The 25,572-nt window shown below is 33.2% G+C and overlaps 1 protein-coding gene across 9 annotated transcripts in view; it reads left to right on the forward strand.

Annotated features, from left to right (window-relative positions):
• The window catches only part of LOC127735532 (nuclear hormone receptor HR96-like), a 201,069-nt gene that overhangs the window by 93,391 nt on the left and 82,106 nt on the right, over positions 1-25,572 (forward strand). For 8 of the 9 annotated variants that reach the window (XM_052245735.1, XM_052245739.1, XM_052245742.1 and 5 more), the window contains one exon: positions 19,438-19,547. In XM_052245735.1, coding sequence (XP_052101695.1) covers positions 19,438-19,547 — 110 coding nt within the window. Of the gene's footprint in view, positions 1-8,224; positions 8,628-19,437; positions 19,548-25,572 lie in introns of those variants that run through there. The other variant, XM_052245743.1, reaches the window with a different exon arrangement.

The following is a 25,572-nucleotide window of genomic DNA, read 5'->3' on the forward strand; positions in this document are numbered from 1 at the left end:
ATCAAAGGTTTCCTGTCTAGCTGCTATAGATCTCTGTAATCAAAGGTGTTTCCTGTCTTGCTGCTATACTAGATATCTGTAATCAAAGGTTTCCTGTCTTGCTGCTATAGATCTGTGTAATCAAAGGTTTCCTGTCTTGCTGCTATAGATCTGTGTAATCAAAGGTGTTTCCTATCTTGCTGCTATAGATCTCTGTAATCAAAAGTTTCCAGCTTTGCTGCTATAGATCTCTGTAATGAAAGGTTTCCTATCTTGCTGCTATAGATCTCTGTAATCAAAGGTCTCCTACCTTTGTGCTATAGATCTCTGTAATCAAAAGTTTCCTGTCTTGCTGTTATAGATCTCTGTAGTCAAAGGTTTCCTGTCTTGCTGCTATAGATCTCTGTTATCAAAGGTTTCATGTCTTGCTGCTATAGATCTCTGTAATCAAAGGTTTCCTGTCTTGCTGCTATAGATCTTTGTAATCAGAGGTTTCCTATCTTGTTGCTATAGATCTCTGTTATCAAAGGTTTCTTGTCTTGCTGCTATGGATCTCTGTAATCAAAGGTGTTTCTTGTCTTGCTGCTATAGATCTCTGTAATCAAAGGTGTTTCCTATCTTGCTGATATAGATGTCTGTAATCAAAGGTTTCTTGTCTTGCTGCTATAGATCTCTGTAATCAAAGGTTTCCTATCTTGCTGCTATAGATCTCTGTAATTAAAGGTTTCCTGTCTTGCTGCGATAGATCTCTGTAGTCAAAGGTTTCCAGGCTTGCTGCTATAGATCTCTGTAATCAAAGGTTTCCAGCTTTGCTGCTATAGATCTCTGTAATCAAAGGTTTCATGTCTTGCTGCTATAGATCTCTGTAATCAAAGGTTTCCTGTCTAGCTGCTATAGATCTCTGTAATCAAAGGTGTTTCCTGTCTTGCTGCTATACTAGATATCTGTAATCAAAGGTTTCCTGTCTTGCTGCTATAGATCTGTGTAATCAAAGGTTTCCTGTCTTGCTGCTATAGATCTCTGTAATCAAAGGTTTCATGTCTTGCTGCTATAGATCTCTGTAATCAAAGGTTTCCTGTCTAGCTGCTATAGATCTCTGTAATCAAAGGTGTTTCCTGTCTTGCTGCTATACTAGATATCTGTAATCAAAGGTTTCCTGTCTTGCTGCTATAGATCTGTGTAATCAAAGGTTTCCTGTCTTGCTGCTATAGATCTGTGTAATCAAAGGTGTTTCCTATCTTGCTGCTATAGATCTCTGTAATCAAAGGTTTCCTGTCTTGCTGCTATAGATCTCTGTAATCAAAGGTGTTTCCTATCTTGCTGCTATAGATCTCTGTAATCAAAGGTTTCCCGTCTTGATGCTATAGATCTCTGTAATCAAAGGTTTCCTGTCTTGCTGTTATAGATCTCTGTAGTCAAAGGTTTCCTGTCTTGCTGCTATACATCTCTGTTATCAAAGGTTTCATGTCTTGCTGCTATATATCTCTGTAATCAAAGGTTTCCTATCCTGTCTTGCTGCTATAGATCTTTGTAATCAAAGGTTTCCTGTCTTGCTGCTATAGATCTCTGTAATCAAAGGTTTCCTATCCTGTCTTGCTGCTATAGATCTTTGTAATCAAAGGTTTCCTATCTTGCTGCTATAGATCTCTGTAATCAAAGGTGTTTCCTGTCTTGCTGCTATAGATCTCTGTACTCTAAGGTTTCCTATCTTGCTGCTATAGATCTCTGTAATCAAAGGTGTTTCCTATCTTGCTGCTATAGATCTCTGTAATCAGAGGTTTCCTATCTTGCTGATATATATCTGTAATCAAAGGTTTCCTGTCTTGCTGCTATAGATCTCTGTAACGAAAGGTTTCCTATCTTGCTGCTATAGATCTCTATAATGAAAGGTTTCCTGTCTTGCTGCTATAGTGGCTATAGATCTCTGTAATCAAAGGTTTCCAGCCTTGCTGCTATAGATCTCTGTAATCAAAGGTTTCCTGTCTTGCTGCTAAAGATCTCTGTAATCAAAGGTTTTCTGTCTTGCTGCTATAAATTTCTGTAATAAAAGGTTTCCAGCCTTCCTGCTATAGATATCTGTAATCAGAGGTTTCCTGTCTTGCTATACTAATCTATACTCTCTCCAAACATTTAAAGTCTTGTAACAAAATAGGTTTCGCAGTCCAAGGTTTCAGTTGATGCAACGCAATCTTTTATATCCTAATATTTCCAGTCTTGATGCAGTACAGTACTCTATCCTGTCCAAATATTAGGATTTGCAACTAAGTTCATAAATGCTTTCAACCCAATACCAATGCAGATCTAATAACATCTGAAGCAAAGGTATCTAATTTTTTTGCAGTTCAAGGTTTCATATGTCACAGTTAGACAGATTGCTGGAGCCAAATATTAGAATACAGATCTGAATTACACACTGAATTATAGGTTCCTGATTTGCCTAACATGTTTGTGAGTGTTCAACACTCCCCTTACCTTGGGCAGTGGTTTATGACAAGTTTTGGTTGATGGAGTGGCCAAGTTGTTGACTTTTTCCTACTTAAAAATATCTTATGTAAGCACAAGTTAGGATTAATTAAATTCTTTTTAGGTATAATATAATACATGGCATTTGGCATTGTCAAAATTGAACAGAGATTTTAGAATTTGCTTTATTTCTTAATTGTTAAATATTTTTACAAAAGATATGGCATAACATGATATAATAAACTATTAAATAGAGCAAAAGTACACCCCAATGTTTAGTGTTTGAGTTTCTAGGATTTAACCCATCAGTGGCTATTTTTATTAAGTCTCCCAAACGAAGTTTGGGAAGACTTATTGTTTTTGCTCAGTTCTTATTATTATTATTATTCTTCTTCTTCTTCTTCTTCTTCTTCTTCTTCTTCTTCCGCCGCTTTTAAATTTGAACTTGTCCGCACCTGTTCTCCAAAACCGCTTGTCAGATTAACTTAGGGTTTTACAATATGTTAGACTAACATGTCTAGTGGTGCAATCAGGGTTTTGTTTGTGCAATGGGGTTTATAAAGGGGTACTTTGAGGGGCAAAAGAAAAGAGGGTTTTACTATAGAAACCTATGGGATTTTATTTTTTTAAATTTTCAAATGATTATAAATTGAAAACCGTTTGTGATAGACACAATCTTTTTAATTGAAAATGTTCTAAATGATAAAGCCCATTAAATGAAATACAGGGTTAGTCCCCAGGGGTCACCCCCACCCCCTGCCATTTAAGAAAGTTCTAATACCTTGTAAGTGGTCAAGATCCCCACCCCTAAACCATATATATTTTGGTTTGTTATGCTAAGATGGTTTGAATGATATACAGGGTTAGTCCCCAGGGGTCACCCCGACCCCCTGCCATTTGAGAAAGTTCTAATATCTTGTAAATGGTCGAGATCCCCACCCCTAAACCATATATATTCTGGTTTGTCATGACAAAGCACATCAAATGAAATACAGGGTTAGTCCCCAGGGGTCACCCCCACCCCCTGCCAATTAAGAAAGTTCTAATATCTTCTAAGTGGTCAAGATCCCCACCCCTAAACCATATATATTCTGGTTTGTCATGCTAAGATGGTTTGAATGATATACAGGGTTAGTCCCCAGGGGTCATCCCGACCCCCTGCCATTTGAGAAAGTTCTAATATCTTGTAAATGGTCGAGATCCCCACCCCTAAACCATATATATTTTGGTTTGTCATGATAAAGCACATCATATGAAATACAGGGTTAGTCCCCAGGGGTCACCCCCACCCCCTGCCATTTAAGAAAGTTCTAATATCTTGTAAGTGGTCAAGATCCCCACCCCTAAACCATATATATTCTGGTTTGTCATGCTAAGATGGTTTGAATGATATACAGGGTTAGTCACCAGGGGTCATCCCGACCCCCTGCCATTTGAGAAAGTTCTAATATCTTGTAAATGGTCGAGATCCCCACCCCTAAACCATATATATTCTGGTTTGTCATGATAAAGCACATCATATAAAATACAGGGTTAGTCCCCAGGGGTCACCCCCACCCCCTGCCATTTAAGAAAGTTCTAATATCTTGTAAGTGGTCAAGATCCCCACCCCTAAACCATATATATTCTGGTTTGTCATGCTAAGATGGTTTGAATGATATACAGGGTTAGTCCCCAGGGGTCATCCCGACCCCCTGCCATTTGAGAAAGTTCTAATATCTTGTAAATGGTCGAGATCCCCACCCCTAAACCATATATATTCTGGTTTGTCATGATAAAGCACTTCAAATGAAATACAGGGTTAGTCCCCAGGGGTCACCCCCACCCCCTGCCATTTAAGAAAGTTCTAATATCTTCTAAGTGGTCAAGATCCCCACCCCTAAACCATATATATTCTGGTTTGTCATGCTAAGATGGTTTGAATGATATACAGGGTTAGTCCCCAGGGGTCATCCCGACCCCCTGCCATTTGAGAAAGTTCTAATATCTTGTAAATGGTCGAGATCCCCACCCCTAAACCATATATATTCTGGTTTGTCATGATAAAGCACATCATATGAAAAACAGGGTTAGTCCCCAGGGGTCACCCCCACCCCCTGCCATTTGAGAAAGTTCTAATATCTTGTAAATGGTCGAGATCCCCATCCCTAAACCATATATATTCTGGTTTGTCATGATAAAGCACATCAAATGAAATACAGGGTTAGTCCCCAGGGGTCACCCCCACCCCCTGCCATTTGAGAAAGTTCTAATATCTTGTAAATGGTTGAGATCCCCACCCCTGAACCATATATATTCCTATTTGTCATGTCTCCAACATTTGAATGAAGTATACGGTCAGTCCCCAGGGGTCCCCCCCACCCCCAATGTTCTAATATCTTGTAAATGGTTGAGATCCCCACCCCTAAACCATATATATTCCTGTTCGTCATGTAATGAACATTTGAATGACGTATAGGGCCAGTCCCCAGGGGTTCCTCCCCACCCCCAATGTTCTAGTATCTTGTAAATGGTCGAGATCCCCACCTTTAAACCATATATATTCTGGTTTGTCATGCCAAGATGATTTGAATGATATACAAGGTTAGTCCCCAGGCATCACTAATGCATATAACTTTACTGGACCAAACCAATTTTCACTGGAAGTTGCCCAATGTCAGGCGACCCTGGGAATTACGAATTATGGGAGCTTCGTTTGGGAGACTTCGTAACAGCATCCTGTTACATTCATTTCTTGTTCAGAATGTTTTTATTCAGAGATTCTTTTCCAATGGCTACAAATTTTTCAGGGGGTCTTTTCATGATTGTCAAAGCAACTTAGAAGTATTTTGAAAGTAGGCAGTCAATACCAAGAGGAATGTCAAGTGCAGGATATTTTTTATAAGATAGTCGCCAAAAGGACAATACACTTTGAAGTCAGTGACCTGCGCCAATACAGTGCTTACAGTGCCAAGACGTCAGCATAATCAATAACAGCTTCAGAGAATAGGCAAAATAACATACAATGATGTAATATCTATTGGATTCACAGTACACAGTTGATATCATTACTGTTCATATTTATTGAGTCCATTTTAATCAGATTTGTTATTACCAAGTAAAGTTCAATTTAGAACTATTCAGTATAGAAGAAGAATAAATGTTATTTGGTGCAAAAATAGATATGTGGATTGTTACCATGACATTGACAATGTTGAGAATATATGTATATTTAAAAAAAAAGCTTTTATGTAAGTATATAGAAAAATAAAAAGATGTGGTATGATTGCCAATGAGACAACTATATATATATATATATATAAAAATAAGAAGATGTGGTAGGATTGCCAATGAAACAACTCTCCACAAGAGACCAAATGACATAGAAGTTACCGGTAACAACTGTAGGTCACCGTATGGCCCTCAACAATGAGCAAAACCCATACCGCATAGTCAGCTATAAAAGGCCCTGAAATGACAAATGTAAAACAATTCAAACTAGAAAACTAACTGCCTCATTTATGCACAAAACAATGGATGAAAAACATATATGATAAAAAGCAACAAACGATAACCACTGAATTATAGGCTTATATATGTTTACTTTTTAATAAATAACAAGTTAAAGTAATGCTGTGTAGTGTTTTGGGGAATGTTCTCTATCTTTTTCTCCTATGGCCATAAATTCTGTTGTTTGTTTTCCTCATGTTTTGAGGAATGTTGTTTGTCTTATACTTTTATGGCCAAACATGCTGTTTTCCTTCAATACTGTGTAGTTTTGTTTAGGAATGTTGTCTTTTTCTCCCTATGGCCATAACTGCTGTTATCATTTTTATTCAATATTTTGTAGTTTTTTTAGGAATGTTGTCTGTCTTTTTCTCTTATGGCCATACACGCTGTTGTGTGTTCTCCTATTGGTTTAAGGAAAGTTGTTTGTTTTCCTAGAGTTTTGGGAAATATTATCTGTCTTTTTCTCCTATGGCCATAACTGCTGTTGTCTGTTTTCCTAGTGTTTTGAGGAATGTTGTCTGTTTTCCTATAAATGTTTTGCAAAAATGTTGTCTGTCTTTTCTCCTATGGCCATACATGCTGTTGTCTGTTTTCCTATTGGTTTAAGGAAAGTTGTTTGTTTTCCTAGAGTTTTGGGAAATATTATCTGTCTTTTTCTCCTATGGCCATAACTGCTGTTGTCTGTTTTCCTAGTGTTTTGAGGAATGTTGTCTTGTTTTCTTATAAACGTTTTGAGAAATGTTGTCTGTCTTTTTCTCCTATGGCCATACATGCTGTTGTCTGTTTTCCTAGTGTTTTGAGGAATGTTGTCTTGTTTTCCTATAATTGTTTTGAGAAATGTTGTCTGTCTTTTTCTCCTATGGCCATACATGCTGTTGTCTGTTTTCCTAGTGTTTTGAGGAATGTTGTCTTGTTTTCCTATAATTGTTTTGAGAAATGTTGTCTGTCTTTTTCTCCTATGGCCATACATGCTGTTGTCTGTTTTCCTAGTGTTTTGAGGAATGTTGTCTTGTTTTCCTATAATTGTTTTGAGAAATGTTGTCTGTCTTTTTCTCCTATGGCCATACATGCTGTTGTCTGTTGTCCTAGTGTTTTGAGTAATGTTGTCTGTTTTCCTATAAATGTTTTGAGAAATGTTGTCTGTCTTTTTCTCTTATGGCCATACATGCTGATGTCTGTTTTCCTAGTGTTTTGAGTAATGTTGTATGTTTTCCTATTGTTTTGAGAAATGTTTTCTGTCTTTTCCTCCTATGGCCATACATGCTGTTGTCTTTTTTCCTACTGTTTTGAGTAATGTTGTATGTTTTCCTGCAGTTTTGAGTAGTGTTGTCTGTTTTCCTATTGTCTGTATTTTTCTTCTATGGCCTTACATGCTGTTGTCTATTTTCCTTCATCTTAGGGAATTAGATTTCTCTCTCAGTATCTTTCATCCTTTTTATATATAAATAAAAGGAAATGTGGGATGATATATATATATATGTCATTGAGATATGAGATTAACTGTATAACAAGTTTCATCTTCTACCATAAGGAACAGGTCTATTTTCAACAAGTGTTTGTTCTAAAGCTAATGCTTACTAGTATATAGAATTGCTTACTTTTGTACTATAATGATTTTGTAATTCGTTGATAAGTGATAGATTATCTTCTAATTACAGTAACATTATGCAACAGTTGTACAAATTTGAATGACATTTCATACCACTTCTTGATACCATGTCAGAGTAGTATTCTATTGAATACCCTTTATCTTCAAACATGATCAGATTAGTATGCTGTCATTACACAACTTGACATCATACATGTACTCAAATGAACTTTATTGGTAGAATACTGATAACTGATAACTATTTCATAGTTAGGACATTTCACCTCTTGAAAATATTCTCATATTTCATCTTCTTTAATGGAACCTGACTTATAACCTAGGTAATAATTTTGGTTTTTTATACAACTGCCACTTAACAAGCTAACAAGCTAAAGTTGTGGCTTTTTATATCACCACCTACTCACTGAGGGAATCACACGAATTCTAAACTAAGCAAGACCAAGTGAGCAGACAGGGTTAGTGTCTCCTGATATGGGCCTTCGTCTTATATCTGTATATTCATGCTCATATATGGAATTGATAACATATGCATAGATAGTTGAAACCATCACATTTAAAAAATAATTCTCATGCTACCATCTGAAAAGATGCTAATAAATCATCCAACATCCTTATAAATTTTTGCCATAATATGAAAGCATGTTCATGTAATTGAGGCTTAACAAAGCCACCATCTGAAAGTCATATTTTGAATCTTTCATTCTTTTCCTGATAACATGCATGTTGCCTTTCATGCCAAAAACATGATAACATTTATTTGATGCCACTTTCTGAAATTAGGTCATAGTCTGGAAACCTTTCATTCCATTCTTCAAAAATTTATCAAGGTTATGGCCACAAGTTATGTTTCTACCTTTGTTAACTTCTCATTACCATCAACAAACTAATCGTCATTATCCTAATCATGATTATCCTAAACATCTTTATCCTAATCATCATTATCATCGTTTAGTCACTTGACTTTCTCATTTTACAGTGACAATGAGATATAAAAGTACATTGTCTGATTTTTTTTTAATAGAAATCTATAAATGGTATAATTGGGTTTTGTATTTCAAAGCAGTGTAAAAAAGCAAGAGAAGTCTAGGTAAGAGCATTGCAATTCCAAACTCATTAAATCATGTATGGAAATTATTCTGATAAATATTACATTTTATTCTATGTTATTCTGATAATTTTTTTAAATTATGCTACAATTTTATTATTTTTAAAAGATTTTAAAATATTTGAAACTAGCGTTTTTTTTGTTTTTTGTTTTTTTAACTTTTTAACTGGTTATGGCTTAAATAGTCTTAAGATGAATAATCTGACAGCCTCAGAAGTAGGACATTTGTATTGACACTCAGTCAATATTGGTATATGTAATTCACAGAGAATACCTTTCCATCCTGAATGTATTTCCTCCTGAACATGAAAGAAATATTTGCAACTGGATGTTAAAAAACCAACAATCAACCATCCTGAATATTGTATGACTACTTAGATTTATTGTCTGATTAGTTGTTTAATAGGGCAATTTTCAAAAGTTCAATAAAACACCAACTATTGACTAGAAATTTTCTTAAGTTTAAGAAAAAAAAAAAAGAAAAAAAAAAGATTATTATGCCCCCTCTGCCTTATGTTTATACGTACGTCTGAAAATAAGTTTCCGTTCTCTAACTTTAGTTTGCCTCAACTAAATGTTATGAAACTTATACACAATGCTTCTTATTACCATAAAGCACAGATCAAGTTTGAATTTGGGTTGCATCACTTTTACCGCTTGAGTTATGACCCTTTATAACGTTATATGCAAGCGGGGGCATTATCTGTGTTCCATGGACACGTTCTCCATTTATTCTTTTTAACTGCTGCATTTCAAGCTTCCAAATTATAAGTCTGTTGTCAATTTTTTTTGACAAAAATTTAAGGAAGGTGTGAGTGAACAGTGTGCCTGACTTCTTTGATTATATGACATTTTATTAAGTCTCCCAAACGAAGTTTGGGAAGACTTATTGTTTTTGCTCAGTTCTTATTATTATTATTATTCTTCTTCCTCTTCCGCCGCTTTTAAATTTGAACTTGTCCGCACCCGTTCTCCAAAACCGCTTGTCAGATTAACTTAGGGTTTCACAATATGTTAGACTAACATGTCTAGTGGTGCAATCAGGGTTTTGTTTGTGCAATGGGGTTTATAAAGGGGTACTTTGAGGGGCAAAAAGAAAAGAGGGTTTTACTATAGAACCCTATGGGATTTTATTTTTTAAAGTTTTCAAATGATTATAAATTGAAAACCGTTTATGATAGACACAATCTTTTTAATTGAAAATGTTCTAAATAATAAAACCCATTAAATGAAATACAGGGTTAGTCCCGAGGGGTCATCCCGACCCCCTGCCATTTGAGAAAGTTCTAATATCTTGTAAATGGTCGCGATCCCCACCCCTAAACCATATATATTCTGGTTTGTCATGATAAAGCACATGAAATGAAATACAGGGTTTGTCCCCAGGGGTCACCCCCACCCCTTGCCATTTGAGAAAGATCTAATATCTTGTAAATGGTCGCGATCCCCACCCCTAAACCATATATATTCTGGTTTGTCATGCCAAGATGATTTGAATGATATACAGGGTTAGTCCCCAGGCATCACTAATGCATATAACTTTACTGGACCAAACCAATTTTCACTGGACTTTGCCCAATGTCAGGCGACCCTGGGAATTACGAATTATGGGAGCTTCGTTTGGGAGACTTCGTAACAGCATCCTGTTACAATCATTTCTTGTTTAATAATAGAATGCTAAGATTTTACTATGTTTATGTAAAATAAAATAAAATAAACATATGTGTGAGAAGAGCATTTTTGATTGAACAATTACAGTAGCAGTACAAGATTATTTTGCTATTCAAACACACCTTCTTTGTTTAACACTGTTATGATGACTGGCATTACAAAACTAATTTCACTTGACCCATATCTTTGGTTTTCTAGTAATGTATATTTTGAATGTTATATCAACATTAAGCATTAAAAAAAAAGAAAAGGAATCTCAAGCAAGGGAAGCAAATGAATGATTTCAATGAATCAATCTTTCATTTTTCCATGGAATTTCTTTCAATGAAGTAATACAGGAAAGCAAGTTGTACACATGTATGGTTTTGGTTGTAATCAACTAACACTACTTCTTGAACCAACGAAGATGAAAGATGCTTCAACAACACAAAACTAATTTTCAAAGTAGAAACAGGCTTATCGCTTTTTATACGACCGTCAAAAAATTTTGGGGTCGTATATTGGTATGACGTTGGCGTCCAAAAAGGGGCCAAAAATAAGCATTTTTGTAACTTCCAGACATAACTTGTGTGTTAGTGTATGGATCTCTCTGACATTGTACCACAAGGTTCCTTATCACAAAGAGTAGCTGGGATTGATTTTGGGGGTAATTGCCTCAAAATTTTAGGAATTAGGGGCCAAAAAAAGGGGCAAAAAACAAGCATTTTTCTAGTTTCATGACAATAACTTGTGTGTAAGTGTATGGATCTTTCTGAAATTGTACTACAAGGTTCCATATCACAAAGGGAAAGCTGGGTTTGAGTTTGGGGGTAATTGCCCTAAACGTTTAGGAATTTGGGGCCAAAAAGGGGCCTAAAAACAAGCATTTTTCTAGTTTCCAGACAATAACTTGTGTTCAAGTGTATGGATCTCTCTGAAATTGTACTGAAGGTACCATACCACAAAGGGAAGGCTGGGATTGAGTTTGGGGGTGATGAATCATAAGGGGGTTCAAAAAATTTGGGGGAGGGATTTTTTTTTCCTTTTTTTTTCTTTAAAATTTTCCATTTTAAATTGGTTATTTCTGATTTATATGTAAAAGCAAATAATAATGATATGGTTTGAATAGGTTAATTAAAAATTTTTAAGTACTTAGACCACATTTATTCTGTGTCAGAAACCTATGCTGTGTCAAATATTTAATCACAATCCAAATTCAGTGCTGTATCAAGCTTGAATGTTGTGTCCATACTTGCCCAAACTGTTCAGGGTTCAACCTCTGCGGTCGTATCAAGCTGGGACCAGCGGAGCATTTTATTACAGTATAGACAAGCATGAGTAACGGCCATGCATCAACAGTCGTTTGCATGCAAAGCGGGAAAATCAATATTTTGAGCAAACTATTGTTATGTCAATAAAGGGTTCTGAGGATATCTTATTTGGCAAGTTATACTTTCAAATTTTTTAGGTTTGAGCATTCTGTTAAAGGTAAATTCAGATAAGTACTTTGAATGCACGGAAATGATAAAGTTTTATTAACAATTAAAAAAAATGGAAAACATTCTTTAGAAAACTGAAAAAAACGATCTGAATTGATATGTAATGTGACATATGAGGGAACGGTTTCACCAGTAAACAACTTGTATCTGCACTATAGACAAACATCTACCATACATGTAAAGGGTATATAAAAATTGAATGCAGTTATTTCAGAAATGTTTATTTAACCTTATTTGATTATTGATGTGACATTTATTAGAATTTGTATTGTAAATTTGTCTCCAACACGTCAGTGTCATCACATTAAAGCTTGCACAAAATGTCTTAACACTTCTCTAAAAGTCAAATCATTAATATCGATCGATCGCATAATGAATCTTGTACATATCAAATTATATTAGCCCATCTTTCATCATTATCCTACCCCTACAGTTTGCTATAAGTACATTCAGCCTTTACTGTGCATAGTAAATCATTGGAACAATTTTCCAGATAACATTAAGAAAGAAATAGCTGTTCAAATTATGCAGTATATATCAAATTTGACCGAAACCTTACTGATTTATATAATTAACGCCAGTCTCAAATTCATATTCCAATCATATAGATATTATGTAATGTCCGAATTGCTTAAAAGAACAATAATAAATCCACCTTCCTCAGGAGTGTAGAGAACTCATAAAGAAAAAACTACTCTATCAGAATTCGCTGATTTGACAAATCTAATACACAGAAAATATCGGTTGCCAACTTGCACATCAATAAAGGAAAATGAAAAATGAACATCCAATTTTAACGGTTATTTTTTTTAGTTGGCAATGAGAAATAGAATAAAGAGGAATGACCCAGACTCATCTATCTTTGTGGTGTGCCAATAATTTGTGACTCAAGTTGAAGTTAATAGCTGGTGGTATTGTTATTTAGTTTGGTTCGGAAATCAATACAGAAATGACAGAAAAACTTGACACTCCTTGTTTGTGGGTATAATGAGAAGTGTCACTCTGTCTTAGATAATACATAGGGTAAGAAACTTCATAAGTGTTCTTGTCATATAACTATTGTGTTCTAAATGGACGTTATAAGATAGTGTTACGGTCATAGTGAACTCCTGACTTGGCTGATATTCCCAAGTCGGTCATCTTTAATTACCACATAGTTTTACATTTAGATCATCCAAGCAGAAGAACTGGCTGATTTTTCTTGCAAGGTCATCTTGAAATATATATTCAACCTAACTTAAATGTGTTTTTAGTGCTTGTTCATACAATTAGAAAATTTTGCTTAAACCAAGTTCAATTTTTGCAGTTCTGCCCTTTGCTAACAATCCAATGGAAATGGACAATTAATTTAAGGACATGTCCTTACTTTTCACAAGAACTTTGAACTTTTAATTTATGAATTCCATTATTTGAAGTGAATACAATGAATTTTTAACAGGTAGGGGACTATGTATTGCCATGCAATACTCTCAGAATGCTTGTTGAAACTTGGAAACTATTTCTTACAGCAGAATTTTCAAAGGATGGTACCAATATTTCTTTTCTACCAAGATCTTTTTGGAACTTCAAAGAAAGTTAGAATCCCTATTTTTAGGTCGTGCACCTTCCATCATGGAGTTGTTTGAAGATTTTTCTCATTTTCCTGTTTCATAGTTCGTAAAAAAAAAATATATTTAGTTGTTCTACATTGTTTAAGAAACATTTTGCTAAATCAGTCCACCTGAGACTAGTTTGATTCATTTTTTGTGAAGTTTTGATATAAAATCTGTACACCATGAGTCAGTTGCAAATGAATAAGGATCTTCCTTATATTTTGCCAGTTTGCCATCATAATGTAAAATTTAGAAATTCTGAAACGATATATTAATTGACCCTTTTGACTTCTTCTATACATTTTTAAAGGGACAAAAAGGAAGAGAGAGAAAAATATTAACCTAACTTATGTCAGCCTAACAAATAGAAAGTGCAAATAGTTTCATTGTATACACAAAATCACTGCACATATGCAGTCAGAATCTTTTGTTACAGGATTATCTTGGTGTCCACTGTATAATTTATGTTAGAATCTAGAAATGAAAACTTTTTGAAAAGTCTTTCAAGAGGATGCCATTGTTTGGAGAGTAGTCAGGTTACAATACAGAAACCCTGGTAATCATAATAGATACCATGTGTTGAGAGGGCCTGAGAGGCTTCAAGCACATTAAAAAAAAACCTTTTAGATTTGCAAAAAAGAGAAAGTGATATTGTGACCGCTACAAAAGTCTTAATTGTCTGTCCATTCCCAACTTTCCATATTTATTTCCTTTTGTAGTCAAGATATGTTCTCTAAATAATATTTGTGTCCCATCCTCTACCCTTTTGAAACCATTTTCATTTCAAGTTCAGCACCTTGATATAACAGGACATGTCTTATCCTGTCCTTGTGGTGTTTATTAATCCTCTGTGTTATTTATATATTTTATTGATTTTCATTATTCATTGATTGTAGTTTTTCATTAGGTGCAAGGTGTTGAATTTTGACACCATTCAGGAAATGAAAATGTCACAACATGTTATGTTTATTCTGAAAAATACTTTTTTGTGTTCAAAAAGTGCATTTTTATTTATGGCTGTTAATGTTTGTTATCTTCCTGTTTTTGTTGTATCATTGTGTGAAATGTAATATGTTTTGATATTTGGTATCTCTAGTTCTGCACAAACAATGACAAAGAAATGCACTTGTGCTTTTAGAACAAGGTGTGCAGTTATGTTTGTATCTCTCAGATGACATAATCTATTTGTATGAATGGAATCTTAATTCATAAAACATGCAAAGTGAATCTGGTGTGGTATTAAGTAATGAATTATGTATATTGCTGGTTCATAGGTGGTGCTTTTTTATAATTAGGAAATTTATCTCCCTAGAGGATAGTTTTGACATTATGCTTTTATAATTACAAAAATATGAGCACCTTGCTGAGGGTTAAAACTGATATGTTTGAATGTAAAGCGAAAGAATGTTTTTTACAGATGTTTAATTAAGGGTTTGTGAAGAATTTCTACAAAAATATGTTTTGCATATTTCAACAATGAGTTGATGGACTGTGTACATATTGAACTAGAGAAAAAATGAAAAAGAGCAAATATAATTTGTCAGCACAGGAATAAAGTATGGGAGAGATGGATGGTGAGTAGTCTGAAGAAGAAAGTGAAAGAAATGTGGAAGAAGTTGAATATATAAAGCCTCCTTAAAACCTTGATCTGATGGACAATGCTGCAGGGACATTATGCCTAAAACATAGTGTTTTTATCATCTCAATTAAACAAGGAGTTTTTAGAAATATTTGGCTCGGACATAATGCTGAAATAAACAATCTAATTAAACATACCTTTTTTCACTGTTTATTACACTGCAACTGGTCCAAAACCTTTAATAGTCAGGTCTGTTGGAAATTTGCAAAAATCAGTAAATTGTTATGATCTTAAAATTGGTGTTAAAGCATCAAAAATTCTGTGAAACTATTTAAATGGTATTTTTAATGCATCCAGAAATATTTATCTGAGAAAAAAGCTCCTTCAATAAAAGTGGTAATGCAACCAGAATTTATTTTTATCTGGGAAAGTTAAGCCCTTTCTATGAAAATGGTAATGCATTCAGATTTGTATTTATTTCAGATAAGCTCTTTCTATAAAGTGATAATAAAAATCCAGTATTTTATTTGTCTTGAGAAAGATTAGTACTAGTACTATGAAAATGATAATGCATCAAGTATTTTATTTATCTGTGAGGATTACCCTGTAGTCCTTTCTATGAAAATGATAATGCATCAAGTATTTTATTTATCTGTGAGGATTACCCTGTAGTCCTTTCTATGAAAATGATAATGCATCAAGAATTTATTTATCTGTGAGGATTACCCTGTAGTCCTTTCTATGAAAATGGTAATGCATCAAGCATTTTATTTATCTGTGAGGATTACCCGGTAGTCCTTTCTATGAAAATGATAATGCATCAAGCATTTTATTTATCTGTGAGGATTACCCTGTAGTCCTTTCTATGAAAATGATAATGCATCAAGTATTTTATTTATCTGTGAGGATTACCAGGTAGTCCTTTCTATGAAAATGATAATACATCAAGCATTTTATTTATCTATGAGGATTACCTTGTAGTCCTTTCTATGAAAATGATAATGCATCAAGCATTTTATTTATCTGTGAGGATTACCCTGTAGTCCTTTCTATGAAAATGATAATGCATCAACTATTTTATTTATCTGTGAGGATTACCTTGTAGTCCTTTCTATGAAAATGATAATGCATCAACTATTTTATTTATCTGTTAGGATTACCTGGTAGTCCTTTCTATGAAAATGATAATGCATCAAGCATTTTATTCACTGTGAGGATTACCTGGTAGTCCTTTCTATGAAAATGATAATGCATCAAGCATTTTATTTATCTGTGAGGATTACCCGGTAGTCCTTTCTATGAAAATGATAATGCATCAAGCATTTTATTTATCTGTTAGGATTACCTTGTAGTCCTTTCTATGAAAATGATAATGCATCAAGCATTTTATTCACTGTGAGGATTACCTGGTAGTCCTTTCTATGAAAATGATAATGCATCAAGCATTTTATTTATCTGTGAGGATTACCCGGTAGTCCTTTCTATGAAAATGATAATGCATCAAGCATTTTATTTATCTGTGAGGATTACCCTGTAGTCCTTTCTATGAAAATGATAATGCATCAAATCTTTTATATATCTGAGAAAGGTTAGTTCTTTCTATAAAAATGGTAATTCATCTATAATTTCTTTTATCTTTGGATTCATCAAAAATGGTGATTTTTTTTTATCTGATATAGAAATCCTATTTATGAAATATTTAAAAAAGCATATGTGAACAGATTTACACTTTTCAGATTATTTTATATATAAAGATAGAGAATTTATGATTACAATTTAATGTTGCATTTGACAGTTTGTCTTTAAGATACTATAAATTTCTAAGTTTATGTTACAGGTATTTTGAATTGAAGAAGAAAGGATACATGTAGGGGATAGACACTAAAATCAAACATGAATTCAAGAAGCACCATTTAAACAGCTTCTGAAACTATGAAAATGGTTCTGACTTACTACAAAATGACTTGGATGTCTTTAAAACTGATCAAAATTTAAGATACCAAGGGGCAAAAAAAAAAACCATTAGTACATGATCATGACTAAAAATTAAAAGAAGCCCACAATAAAACACTACACAGAAGACTAAGGACTATGCAACATAAACTGCATCCAACACTGTGCAGAGGGGGGAGGTAAAGTGAACTGACAGGCAACAGCAAACTTGTGATGAAAGCTTGCACTAATACAAGCCTTAGATACAGACATACTTGAAACATCCATTAAATTTACTCAATGTTCTGTTGAGGTTATCTCCCATTCTATGGAATTTTATATTTCTTGGCAACCAGCAGAAAAAAACATTGAAAAAAAAACAATGAAAAAAAACCCACCCAGACCTTTTATCATATATTTACTTTCTTATAATGTGCAGTGTAATTAGAAATTGTACAGATATTTTATTATTTTTTTTTTATATCTAAAAGTTCAATAGTTTTTTTTTAAACATAGGCTAGTAATTGAAAACCAAGGATATATGCCAGAGATTACCATGGGCAGGGAATGAATGGCTGGCTCTCTGCTGGTCTATTATATATAGTTACGGGTTCTAAGTGTTATTTTATAATACTGTATTAAAATGCACATATCTAAATGAGACAGAAAAACATTTCTTTTATAAACTCTGTACATATGAGCATCTTTTCAATGATTATGCTGCATATGTTGTTTTTTTTTAATTTCAGCACCAAAACAATATTTCTTATAACATTATGTGGAAAATAACTTGTACATGCTTGTTAGTTTTCTTGTGCCAGAAAATTTGTGTAAAAACTGCTATCTGCCTAACAAGAAGCTCATGCATAGTTAAGTACAGATCTCTGTTTGGACAAATATTCTTTAACAGCTTGTAGAGCAAATTTTCAGATTTTGAAAATAATAGTCTAGCCTTAACACACATAATGATATTGTAAAACAGACAATTTGTGTGTGATACCTATTATAAGCTATGTTTCTTTTTTTAAGGAAATCTATTATCTGCTCAAAATATGAAAAATACTCCAATTTTACATAGAGATACTACTTGTTATCTAGAAGTCATGATATCAGTAACAACATATAATTACATTGTGTAGATATGCTGCTTGTTATGTTGTCCTGATACCAGTAACAACATGTCATTAAATCGTGTAGATATACTGCTTTTTTTGTTGGGTCCTGATACCAGTAACAACATGTCATTAAATCGTGTAGATATGTTGCTTGTTATGTTGTCCTGATACCAGTAACAACATGTCATTAAATCATGTAGATATGCTGCTTGTTATGTTGTCCTGATACCAGTAACAACATGTCATTAAATCCTGTAGATATGCTGCTTGTTATGTTAAGATCCTGATACCAGTAACAACATGCAATTACATTATGTAGATATAATGCTTGTTATGTAGGGGTCCTGATACCTGAGTAACAACATGTCATGACATTGTGAAGTTATACTACTTAATATGTTTGGTCCTGATACCAGTAACAACATGCAATTACATTGTGTAGATATACTGCTTGTTATGTTGGGGTCCTGATACCAGTAACAGCATGTTATTACATTATGTAGATATACTGCTTGTTATGTTGGGGTCCTGATAGCAGTAACAGCATGTTATTACATTATGTAGATATGCTGCTTGATATGTTGGGGTCCTGATAGCAGTAACAGCATGTTATTACATTGTGTAGATATACTGCTTGTTATGTTGGGGTCCTGATAGCAGTAACAGCATGTTATTACATTATGTAGATATACTGATTGTTTATGTTGAGGTCCTGATACCAGTAACAATATGTTATTAAATTGTGTAGATATACTGCTTTTTATGTTGAGGTCCTGATACCAGTAACAACATGTTATTAAATTGTGTAGATATACTGCTTGTTATGTTTGGTCCTGATACCAGTAACAACATGCAATAACATTTTGGAGATATACTGCTTAATATGTTTGGTCCTGATACCAGTAACAACATGCAATTACATTGTGTAGATATACTGCTTAATATGTTTGGTCCTGATACCAGTAACAACATGGAATTACATTGTGTAGATATACTGCTTGTTATGTTGGGGTCCTGATAGCAGTAACAGCATGTTATTACATTATGTAGATATGCTGCTTGTTATGTTGGGGTCCTGATAGCAGTAACAACATATTTATTTAATTGTGTAGATATACTGCTTTTTATGTTGAGGTCCTGATACCAGTAACAACATGTTATTAAATTGTGTAGATATACTGCTTTTTTTGTTGGGTCCTGATACCAGTAACAGCATGTTATTAAATTATGTAGATATACTGCTTGTTATGTTGAGGTCCTGATACCAGTAGCACTAGAGTTTTGTTTATAATTTTTTACTGATGTGTCAAGCATACAGTTTTACTCCTCTTTTTTTTGTATTCAGAAATTTCTTTATATTAAGTGTTAGGATGACTTTCAAATGATAAGATAAAAATAAAAGATTTATACTGATTTTTTTTTCAGATGATTTTTCTATGATGGACTCAACAAACTCATTGAGAGACAGATGGCCATTTCAGTATCAAGATATAGACTCCCAGATGGAGGAAGAACCAATGTCAACCAATGGAGAGGTAAGCTGGATATTTTACAATGTAGTCCTTGAAAAAACCTTATTGAAGGAACTTTCATAGAAAAATGTTTCACTATATTATACGCAGTATACAGTATGGGTTTGTTCATTGTTGAAGGCCTTATTATGATCTATAATTGCTTAAATCCATGTTATTTGAACTGGATAGTTGTGTCATTAGCAATCATACTACATCCTTATTTTCTATTACTTAATGTGGTATAATGAGACTCAATTTTAGGTTTTATTTTTGCCAATCTTGTGTAATGACTACTCCATTTAGGACTAAGAAACAGCAAAAATCTGTTTCCACATTAACATTCAAGTCATGTAAATAAAATAATAATAACTGTTCAGTGTAAAAAAATTGAAATAGAAAGAAATGAAAGATAAATAGACTTATATAGCAACTACAAGGCAGCCATTGTAGATTAATTGGTCATTATCTTCTTATCTTAGTCAATAGTATATGAAAATCAATATGATTATATAAATGTCAGGATGAGTGGTAATAACTTAATACCATAGGGAAATATATGTATTTTCAGTTATCCCTGTGGATATTATGTAAATTTATATTTGATATATAATTTTGTAATGAGCAATTACATACCTATTTTGAACCTTAATACTTAATTGTGATCCTTTGACTTGGACAAAGCAAAAACCTATTTGTTTGATTGCAGAGTGTTATAAAGTGAGGGTGGTTTGACCATGGGTTTAATTGCAGTGATTTAACAGAGTGAGTGTAGTTTGGACAATGTGTTTGACCACATTGGTGTAACAAAGTGAGTGTGGTTACCATGTGTTTGACCACAGTGGTGTAACAAAGTGAGTGTGCGTGGACCATGTGTTTGATCACAGTGGTGTAACAAAGTGAGTGTTGTTTGACCATGTGTTTGATCACAGTGGTGTAACAAAGTGAGTGTACCTGGACCATGTGTTTGATCACTTGGTGTAACAATGCAGGGCCGTAACTACATTGAGGCAAATGAGGCGAATGCCTCATTTTGAAAATTTCGATAAAAAAAATGATAGGTTAAACAAAAGCTTGTCTTCATATCAAATTGTTTTCACAGCGAGTGTCTTGCAAGAAGCAAGTTCTGTGCACCCTCTGACGTCGTCCCCTGTTTTTTGGGATCCATGTTCCTCATTTATTTTTAGTTTTCAGTGTTGATGGTCTATTGTTTTTTGTTATGTGTCCTTATCTGTTACAGTGTTTGTCTTTTGTTCGTTTATTGCCCTTCTTTATGACCATTGTCTTGGTGTTGAATTTCATTTGTAAATTTAATTTAGTAATTTTGTTTTAAACTTGAGTTTTATTATATTTAAGGACCTTTTGTCTAATTTTAAAGCCTACTTTAAATTGTAAAAATATTTGAAATTAGCTCTTGCTTTTTTGTTCTGAGGTGGCGTTAAGCGAACACCAATCAATCAATCAATCTTTATGACTAACGCTTCAGTTGTCCAATATTAAGCTGTTGTTGTTTCTTCTTGTAACATCTGTATGTTGTAAACGTTCATTCTCTGCTTTGAGTAGACTTAAGACTTGGGAAAGATCAACGATGCTGGGTGAAAGGTTGTGTGGTTTGGCAATGGTGCATGTACACCGATGTCCAGAAATTGTTAGAAAAATGGTTTGAGAAGATTAGATGCTATCGGACATAGAAAAATTTGTCGTTTTTTTCATGGAAAATAAAACTTTATATTAGAGAATACAAGACTGGCTCTCTTTTCAGAAAATAAAACTGAAAAGCTTAAATTAAAGTGAGACAACCAATCTCTTGGAATCAAATCATTAAAAAAGAAAAATCATGTATTGCCGTACGACCTTTTACATTGAAGGGCTAAACTTGCATTAAGCCATGTACAGGCCCTTAAATAGAAAATAAAGGGATATGGAGTAAATGTGCATTGAACAAAATCGCACACACTACATAGAAAAAAGTACAAATTATCAATGAACAGGATTTTTATTCCGGTTCTTCATCTTGACAGACGCTTGAGGGTCTTCAACAATGAAAGAATCACTGACACCCTACAACAAGGTCAAGACGGCCCCTAGCGTCGACTTAAGCGGTACTTAAAGTATTGTACTGTGCTAAATATTTTTTGCTTATAACAATATTGGCTACATGCATGGAGTACCATTACTTTTTGTTAGGATGTGGATCTGACCCATATACATTATTATATAACAAATTTATTTTGGTCGATTGGTGCAACCAATGTTTTTCAGTAGGAAATATGCCTTATTAATGATTGAAAACAGGCAATCTGGATAAAACCTTTTAAAATATCATGTTTATTATAATCTTTCAACATTGTTTAAACCAAGAGTAATGGGGTTGACAGGGGGTCCTTGATCCCCTAACTCCCATTACCCAGACAAAAATTGATCACAGAAACTTTTCCATCATATCCATATTATTTACTCTCTTACTTCTCCCAGTTTCTACCCCTAATTCCTGCATCCACTTCCTCCCCCTCATTACCTGGTTCCTTTATCCCTGTCCAAACCTTCAACAGGAGACAGAAAAAATGTCTACTTTATCTTAGTTTTCATATTTAAGATTGTAAGTATAGGTTTTTGTCTCATCTGCAACGAAAGTCGCAGAATTTCGTTGCGGAAGGCAAAACAGTTGTTAAGTTTTCTGCTTAAGTTGGTTTGATAAGAACTACTTGTGATAGATCAATGATATTTTGTATACAGTTGCATTAGTATCAGTACATAAGTTTGACAACTATTTTGAGGCCCTGCCCCCTAGGTCATGGTCCAGGGACTTCAATTAATAAGCAATGTTCAATGTTAAGTGTTCTGCATAAGTTAGTTTGATAGGAGCTACTTACAATAGACAATTTAATTTTCCATAAAGTTCCATTACTGTCTGTACATCTCAGTTTGTTGACTTTCGAGGCCCTGCCCACTAGTTCATGGTCCAGCGGATTAATTAGTAATTTTGCTGTCCGTCGGATTGTCTTTTTCTTCATCTTATGCTGACAGGCGATACATATCTCTGTGTCAACTTTTTTAGATATAATACTACAACTTCAATTTTTCAGGTCAAGTTAACTGGACATTAAACAACCAACAATCAATCAGGTCAAGTTAAGGCCTTCTGGCCAACAACTACTACTACAAAAGTAATTTGTATTCAAAATAGTTTGAGTTTAGTTAAGCTGTGAGTTCATCAACTGAAAGACAACAAAATTGTTTTTTTTTTCAGATTTTGTAAACAAATATTTCAGATGAACTTATTCATATAAATGGGTCATCCTTTCTTAAAATACTATTTTAAATATCACAGATTAGCTAGTTCATTGTAAAAATATCATGAAACAGTACTTAAGGAGACCAAAATGGTTAATTGTGTAGCTCATCAGCATGTATAAATCTGTTTTAAAAACACTTCCAGCTAAGGAAAACCAACCATTTTTATTTGATTTGTCAGGATCTATTGATATTTTAAGGCACATTTCAAGGAAGGAAAATCTATAGCTAGTTTTCAAGAATATATTTATGTTTTTATATCACAAGAAAATAAGATGGTTTATTTTTTAGAAACAAAATGAAAATGAAGCGGTTTCTTTCCAGTTGTTAAAATAATATTCAAATTTATGTATAAAAACTAGGGATGTCAACTTTGTGAAGAATTATTTAAATCTCCTCAGGATAACTTAGTTAGACCTAAAGACTAATGGAAAATGTCTCCTCATGATAATTAGTTAGACCTAACTTCCCCGAAGGACTAGTGGGAAATGTCTCCTCAGGATTTAACTCTTAAAGGCTAGTGAGAAAATGTCTCCTCAGGAGCACTCAGTTAGACTTAAGGACTAGTGGGAAATGTACCCTCGTGATAACTTAGTAGTTAATTGAAACTTACAGAAATATATATACAAACAAAAAGAAAAAAATTAAGAGATATTGAATTCAAAATTTGGTCACCTAAGCCTAAATGAACTCATTTTTCCTATTCAAGCATGTGGTATGATCATGTTACATGTATTACTTTCATGAATAATTATAATAAACTGACCACTGGTTCCTTTAAACATTCTGACTTATCTCATGTCAATAGTTGAAGTAGTTGTATTGTTTACTGTGTTAAGAGTAAGCTTATACACCTGTTTAACAAACAGTTGACTTCAGACAGATTACAAAAGTAATGGATAATCAGCAATGTTTAGAGAGGCCTATGGTTTATTATAAATCTTTGACTTATTGTTTATTTATATTTGAATCAGAAATACAATTTGAGTATTCAGATTTATTTACCAGAATTGTAGAATATATATCCATGTGACAGTAACCTAACAATAGAGAATTAAAAAAGACATTAAAGAAATCTAGATGTTATCCTAGTCTCACTTTTCGTACATTATTTTGACAGTGTACATAAATGAGTTACATGTAGAAAAGTCTTGCATACAAATACAGAACTGATCATTTTTAAAGTGCAGATAACTCACCAGATGTCAAATTCACAAACTTGTGAAACATTTCACAAGTTAATTAAGCAAACAGAGAAATAAGAGTTATTGAAATATCTATTATTTCCTGTGAATCATCAGGGTGACAGCAAAATTTGTTGATAAATATAGCTGGTCTGACCATGTAAGAGAATTTCATGTAATACCTGATTTCAACAGAGATATTAGAATCTGAATATAGACAGAAAAAGCAAGCGAAAAAACCTAAAGATCCTTGGTGAAATATCTGAAACTTCCTAGGCACTCATGTGAACTAGTTAACTAAAGATAATAGATTGCAGAAATCTGAAATGAACAATGAATTATAATTATTAAATTTTATAACTTCAAGTAAATCTTGACTTAAAATCATCATATTACCTATGATTAAACAGTCAGTTTAACACCTAAAATAAAAGAAAAACATATGTTAACTCAGAATTCCTCAATAAAAGACCAAGGTATGAAATTGATTTGAACTTCAGCCAGATATGTAAGGTTTATGTGGAGTATGTAGATACTTATTACAAATCCTATAAGATTAATATTTGTTTAAAAAAATTTGCAAGTCATATTGTAGGACATTAAAAGGATATTGATTGGATTTTATTTTATTTTTTATTAAGATCAGTCTCTTAAAGTTTGGCATGAAATGATTTGTAAATATAATTTTCCAGGTTAAGAGCACATTTAAACTTAAAAGAAAATTTTAGATATTTATCCAGAACATATTGGTTGATATTTAGAATAGAAATTATGTTTATTATCAATTTTTTTTAAGTGGAATCAGAGTTGCTTTAATAGAGAACTACAGGATTATTCCTGGCCACAAGTGTTATTTGGTAATCTTTTCGAATGTAGTTTGCCATTTGGTTTAAGTATTAGAATGAGAAAGCAATGCCTCATTCTAATTTTGCCTTCAGCTTGAAACTTTTAGAAAAAATAAACACACAAAATTAAGGGAATAACAACAAAATTTTCCATTATAAGATACGATGTGCACCACAAAATAAGCTCTTTAAAATGTAAAATAAGCAGAAATTTTTTGTTAGATAATATTTTTCGTTTCCTAACATTCTTTGAGCTTAAATGAAATCTTTCAAATGGAAAATATAAATTAAAGAAATGGATAAAGATCTGCCTTATTCAATAAAATAAAGACATCATGTAAAAATAATCATATAGTGAGATTGAATGATAATTTTTTTGAAATATCATTTCGCAATCTATCTTTTTTGGGGCATATATTTCAATACACAATGAAGTTAAAAAGGGTGTCATGTTGTCTGTCATAAAGAATAAATGGTTTGAAATGATTGTAAAATTAAATAAAGCTTATCGATTTTGAATTTATCACCAGCTTTTTGTAATGTGTTGATTTAATGCATTTCTATAGGATTAATAAAATTTTTCCATGCGTAATAGTGGTTTTTAAATACAGTTATTAAAATTCATGTCTTATCATAAATATGATTTGTAAATTTATATTTCTTTTTTATCACAAAAACTACCTGATTTAGAAAAAAAATTCTCAATAATTATAGAACTGTTGAAAC

The sequence above is a fragment of the Mytilus californianus genome, unplaced genomic scaffold (genome assembly GCF_021869535.1).
Source record: "Mytilus californianus isolate M0D057914Y unplaced genomic scaffold, xbMytCali1.0.p SCAF_3, whole genome shotgun sequence".
In the NCBI taxonomy this organism is placed as follows: domain Eukaryota; kingdom Metazoa; phylum Mollusca; class Bivalvia; order Mytilida; family Mytilidae; genus Mytilus; species Mytilus californianus.